This window comes from Balaenoptera physalus (genome assembly GCF_965194825.1).
Source record: "Balaenoptera physalus genome assembly, chromosome: 3".
NCBI lineage: Eukaryota > Metazoa > Chordata > Mammalia > Artiodactyla > Balaenopteridae > Balaenoptera > Balaenoptera physalus.
The window spans coordinates 13,039,064-13,045,534 of record NC_138890.1 but is presented as its reverse complement, the minus strand read 5'-3'; the positions used below and the strand labels follow the sequence as shown (position 1 = coordinate 13,045,534).

At 45.8% G+C, this 6,471-nt stretch overlaps 1 protein-coding gene across 1 annotated transcript in view; it reads right to left on the bottom strand.

The window, feature by feature from the left end:
- Positions 1–2,752: 2,752 nt before the first annotated feature.
- The window catches only part of PGPEP1 (pyroglutamyl-peptidase I), a 47,546-nt gene continuing 43,827 nt past the window's right edge, over positions 2,753–6,471 (bottom strand). The window contains 2 exon segments of the mRNA XM_082455482.1: positions 2,753–3,189; positions 3,192–3,609. Of these exon segments, the coding sequence (XP_082311608.1) occupies positions 2,944–3,189; positions 3,192–3,609 (664 nt within the window). The 3' untranslated portion in view covers positions 2,753–2,943.

The window sequence follows — 6,471 nt, the reverse complement described above, 5'->3', positions numbered from 1 at the left end:
CGCTCCACAGATATTTCTTTAACATCTATTATGTGCCAGACCTCTTTTCAAGTAGCAAAAGAAAAGTCTCTAGGCATGGGAGGAGTAGAGGAAAGGGTGATTCCGGCAGGGGAACACAACATGTTCAAAGACCCTGAGGTCAGACAGTCAACTCCAGGCACCAGGCTGGCAAAGGAACTTGAAAGCTGACGCAGGCCCATGAGGCCATTCACAGCAGACAAGCCTGGTTCAAATCCCAGTTTGGCTTCTCCTTGGCTCTGTGACCGGGGCAAGCAAGCACTTCACATCCTAGAATCTTTTCCTTGTCAAAGGTAGTTTTCCTCACCTGGAGAGGTGTTTTTGCAGCTCTTCACAGTCAAGGTAAGTTTTAAAAAAAAATCTGTGAGCATTTGAATGCACCCCCAAAGTTTGGTGCCCAATTGATGGCCGGGGTTACTTGAGCAAAGTCACTTTTAGTTTACTTTTTTTTTTTTTTTAAAGGTAGATGCTGGAGTATCTATTTATTTATTTATCTATTATTTATTTATGGCTGTGTTGGGTCTTCGTTTCTGTGCGAGGGCTTTCTCTAGTTGTGGCAAGCGGGGACCACTCTTCATCGTGGTGCGCGGGCCTCTCACTATCGCGGCCTCTCTTGTTGCGGAGCACAGGCTCCAGATGCGCAGGCTCAGTAATTGTGGCTCACGGGCCCAGCTGCTCTGCGGCATGTGGGATCTTCCCAGACCAGGGCTCGAACCCGTGTCCCCTGCATTGGCAGGCAGATTCTCAACCACTGCGCCACCAGGGAAGCCCTAGTTTACTTTATTTTATTTTATTATTAAAACAATTAAAAAATTCTTTTCCATTACTGTTTACTACAGGATCCTGAATGTAGTTCCCCTATGCTATGCAATAGGACCTTGTTTTTAAATAAAGTTTTTCATTGTGGTAAAATACATATTACGTGAAATGTATCATTTTAACCATTTAAACATGTGCAACTTAGTGGCATTTAGCACATTCTCAGCGTGGTGTAACCATCACCATTATCTATTTCCAGAACTTTCCCATCACCCCAAAAGGAAACCATGTCCCCATCGGCAGTCACTCCCCATGCCCCCTCCTCCAGCCCTTGGCAACCACGGAAACTGGCCCCAGAGAGTTAACAGAAGCAGATGACTAACAGGAATTCTTGAGTTTGTCTTGCAGAGCCACAGATAGGGGAACAGCTTGTTGAAACCTCTCTGCTTGTAAACTGCCTTCACTGATTAAGCTTGCTTTAGTTATTTTTTCTTTCATTCTTTTCTTCCTCTCTTTAATTGCATACCTTCCCAGAGTCACGTAGCCCAGTTGTTTTACAGGAACTTGGAGTCAGCTCTTGTTCAACTAAGGCTGATGGGGACCACTGACCCCAAAGCTGGGCCCGTGCAAGTGTTGGATGAATGGCCTTTTGACGTCAGAAAACTCCACCCTCAGATCATGCTAAGTACCTCCATTTTTGAAGATGCAGAAAAATGTAAGCCAGATACGCCTGTGCAGAACACCGATTACCTCACCTTTTCCCCTACCTCCAATCACCTTTTCCTATGCCCAAGACCACCCTGCTTCTCCCATAAATATCCCAACCCCCTCTCCTTCGGGGAGGCAGATCTGAGACTTGTTCTCCCGTCTCCTCGCTTGGCTGCCTTATGAATAAATTCTTTCTCTGCTGCAAACCTCAGAGTCTCAGTGTTTGGCTTGCTGTGTGTCAGGCAAATGGACCCAGTTCGGTAACACTGGTATCAACATGTGTGTACAAGTTTTTGTTTGAACAACTGTTTTCAGTTCTCTTGGGTATATATCAAGGAGTGGAATTGCTGGGTCATGTGGTAATTTTGAAAGTAGCAGGAGAAAGCTACTTATCAAGTACAAGGAATCCTCTATAAGATCAACAGCCAGTTTCTCATCAGAAACCCTAGACTCCAGAAGGCAATGAAATGACATTTTAAACTGCTGAAAGAAAAACTGTTGACCAAGAATTCTATATCCAGCAAAACCGTTCTTCAAAAATAAGGGAGAGGGAATTCCCTGGTGGTCCGGTGGTTAGGACTTGGCGCTTTCACTGCCAGGACCCGGGTTCAGTTCCTGGCTGGGGAACTAAGATCCCACAAGCCATGCTGCATGGCCAAAAAAAAAAAAAAAGAGAAGGAAAGAAAAAGGGAGAAATCAAGACATTCTCAGGTAAGCAAAAGTTGAGGGAGTTTGTTACCATTATACTTGCCATGCAAGAAATGCTAAAGGGAGTCCTGCCGGTTAAAATGAAAGGACCCTAAACAGTAACTCAAAGCTGTATCTAAGACTCGAAGGGAGAAGTAAATAGTTCTACAGTAACAGTTGGAGACTTCAATACCCCACTTTTAATAATGGATAGAACATCTAGACAGAAGATTAAAGATATGGAGGATTGAGCAACTCTCTAAACCAACTAGACCAAACAGACATCTACAGAACACTCCAACAGCACAATACACATCTCTATCAAATGCACATGGAACATGCCCCAGTATAGATCAGCTATTAGGCAAAAAAGCAACTCTCAATACATTTTTTGGCATCATTTAATTTTATTTTTTATTGAAGTATAGTTGATGTACAATATTATATAAGTTACAGGTGTACTCTCAATAAATTTTAAAAGGCTGAAATCATCTCCAGCTACAATGGAATAAAGCTAGAAATCAATAACAGAAGGAAAGCTGGAATGTTCACAAATACGTGGATATTAAACAACACACTCTTTTTTTTTCCGCTGCAAAAAGTTTTATTGTATCCATTTGGTCCAAGGCTTGGGAGAGGGCTCCAGGGTGGTTAAAAAGCTGCCTAGTGGCTGCAGAGACGGGCTTCAAGCAGAAGCCCTGACACCAGAGGGGCTCCTCAAAGGCCACTGGGCTCCAAAGGCTCCTAGTCATGCTTGAGCGTGAGTATTTCCTAGAGATACTTGCCCAGCCCAGCCTGGGGACCAGCCAGCCTGTGGAGGTTGGTCAGGTGGTCACCCATCTTCTTGATGAGTTTCACCTCCTCATCTAGGAAGTGGCTCTCCAGGAAGTCACAGAGGTGGGGGTCTGCATGGGCAGAACCCAGGGAATGCAGATCCAAAAGGGCCTGGTTCAGGTTCTTCTCAATGAGAATGGCGTCTTCCATAGCGTCCTGGGTTTTACCCCACTCATCCTGAGAGATGGCTTCTGCACATCCTGGAAGAGGGCGCGGCCGCCACGCTGGTTTTGCATTTTCAAGAGACACTCGGAGCCCTCGCACTTCTCTTCGGCCAATTCGAGGAAAAAGTGGCCCACGCCCTCCAGAGCCACATCGTCGGGATCAAAATAGAAGCCCAGAGAGAGGTAGGTGTAGGAGACCCACAGATGCGTGTTGACCAGGTGGTTGATGGCGGCCTCCACCTCAGTGGAATAATTCTGATGAATCTGGGAGCTCATGGTTGATCGGTAATAAGGAGTTAATCTCGAAAAACGGTGTTGGCTGGTCCCGGTGACCGAGGATAACTGAGTGGCTGATTCTGAAGATTGCGACTGGAAAAAATGTTGGAGGGTGGTCAGAGGCTGGAGCAAAGGGTGGCCCTGGGTCTGTTCCGTGCAAACACTGTTGAAGCAAGAGACAGATGCACAGGACTGCTGAGCACACTGCTAACACACCTTTTTTTTTTTCAATTTAAAAAAAAAAATTATTTATTTATTTATTTATTTATTTATTTGGCTGTGTTGGGTCCTCGTTTCCGTGCGAGGGCTTTCTCTAGTTGCGGCAAGCGGGGGCCGCTCTTCATCGCGGTGCGTGGGCCTCTCACTATCGCGGCCTCTCTTGTTGCGGAGCACAGGCTCCAGACGCGCAGGCTCAGTAGTTGTGGCTCACGGGCCTAGCTGCTCCGCGGCATGTGGGATCTTCCCAGACCAGGGCTCGAACCCGTGTTCCCTGCATTGGCAGGCAGATTCTCAACCACTGCGCCACCAGGGAAGCCCCTTACACTCTTAAAGAAACGATGGATCAAAGAAGAAATCACGAAAGAAATTGGAAAATACTTGGGGCTGAATGAAAACAAAAATACAACACGTTAACGAACCAAACTTGGGTCCGCTCGCCCACGTGCAGTAAAGCCAATCTATTGACACCAGGTTGTAGTGAAGGAAAGTGCAGTATTTGTTGCAGGTACCAAGCAAGGTGTCCAGGTAGCTAGTGTTCAAAACACCTGAACTCCCTGGTGGCTTTCAGGGAAAGGTTTTTAAGGACAAGGTGAGGGAGGGGGGTTGTGGGTGTGTGATCAGCTCATGGACATTCTTCTGATTGGCTGGTGGTGAGGTAATCGGGAATCAACATCTTCAACCTTCTGGTTCCAACTGGCCTGAGGTCTACGTGCTTGTGGGCAGCATACGGTTACCCTCTTCCACCTGGTGGAGGTTTCAAGTATCTGAAAAACAGCTCAAAGGACGTGGCTCAGAATATTATCTATAGCCCTTGAGATGGAACTAAATGTTCTTGACTTTGCTTAATGGCTAAACTAGTATTATTTTGCCTTGCTTGACTGTTTTCCCTCCTTTCTGCATTTTCTCACTTCTCTGATTAAATTTATGCTTTGTAACTTGAGGAAGACCTAGGAGCCTAATGTTCTTCTACAGACAAGAGGCAGGCGGAAGACATGGTGGGGTCATGGTGGGGGGGTCTGTCCCAGGAAGGCCCCATAGGGTCCTGGTCAATTATAAACATCCTAAAAGTTATCAAGAACCTAACTTTATACTTTGAAGAAGTAGGAAAAGAGGAGTAAACTATAAATCAAAGGTAGTAGAAGTTAGGAAATCATAAAGATTAGAGCAGACATAAATTAGAGCATAAAGATATAATAGAGAGACTTCCCTGGTGGCGCAGTGCTTAAGACTCTGCCTGCCAATGCAGTGGACACAGGTTCGAGCCCTGGTCCAGGAAGATCCCACAGGCCGTGAAGCAACTAAGCCCGTGCGCCACAACTACTGAGCCTGTGCTCTAAAGCCCGCGAGCCACAACTGCTGAGACTGCGTGCCACAGCTACTGAAGCCCATGCGCCTAGAGCCCGTGCTCTGCAGCAAGAGAAGCCACCGCCATGAGAAGTCCGCGCGCTGCAGCGAAGAGTAGCCCTCCCGCTCGCCGCAACTAGAGAAAAGCCCGCAAGCAGTCATGAAGACCCAACTCAGCCAAAAATAAAAATTAATTAATTAATTAAAAAACAAAAAGAACCAAAAAACTTCGGGATTTCCCTGGTGGTCTAGTGGTTAAGACTCTGCGCTTCCAATGCAGGGGACGCGAGTTTGATCCTTGGTCAGGGAGCTAGGATCCCATATACCACGCTGTGTGACCAATAATAATAATAATAATAAACCTTCCAACAGAGAAGTCCAAGACCAGATGGCTTCACTGGTGAATTCTGAATCATTTATGGAATAATACCAATTTTTATCTAATTCTTCCAAAAAATAGAAGGGGAAGTGACAGTTCTAACGAGGCCAGAATTACTCTGATAGTAATGACAGGTAAACATGTCGCAAGAAAAGAAAATTACACACTGTGAGATAATAGGAAAAAAAAAAAAAATATATATATATATATATATTGGTCTCTGCCCCCGGTTCCTGGCACAGAGCTCCTGAAAACCTTGTAACTTCCTACGTGATAAGAACACTAAGAGCATCTTTTGTTCTAATATTTGGTCTTTGACCCTAGTTCCTGACACAGAGTTCCTAGATCCTCTGGAATTTCCTGGGTGATAGGAGTGTCTTTCGTTGTAATGACGGGACTCTGGGTGGGCTCGTGGATGGCTCCTGGATTGGGGCTGGTCACCAGAAGGGCCAAGCCATGATTAGGAGTTTGGAATTTTCAGCCACACTCCCTCCCCCACCATTCTCCAGAGAGGGGGGATGGCCTGAAAATGGAGTTAATGATTGATCATGCCTACGTGATGATGCCTCCATAAAAATCCCAAAAGTACCGGGTTCAGAGAGCTTCCGGGATGGTGAACACGTGGAGGTCCTGCAAGAGGGCATGGAAGCCTTGCACCCCTTCCCGGATGCCTTGCCTTCCATATCTCTGTATCCTTCTCATGTTCTTCTTCTTCTTCTTCTTCTTTTTTTTTTTTTTTTGGCTTAAAACAGTAGCAATTTATTTTCTCATAGTTCTGGAGGATACAAGCCTGAAATCAAGGTATTGATAGGGCCATGCTCTTTCTGAGATCTATAGGGAAGAATCCTTCCTTGCCTCTTCTAACCTCAGGTGTTTGCCGGCAATCCTTGGTGTTCCTCGGCTGGTAGATGCATCACTCCAATTTCTTTTTTAATTTAATTTAATTTAATTTAATTAATTTATTTATTTTTGGCTGCGTTGGGTCTTCGTTGCTGCGCGTGGGCTTTCTCTAGTTGCGGTGAACGGGGGCTACTCTTCGTAGCGGTGCGCAGGCTTCTCATTGCCGTGGCCCTCGTTGCGGAG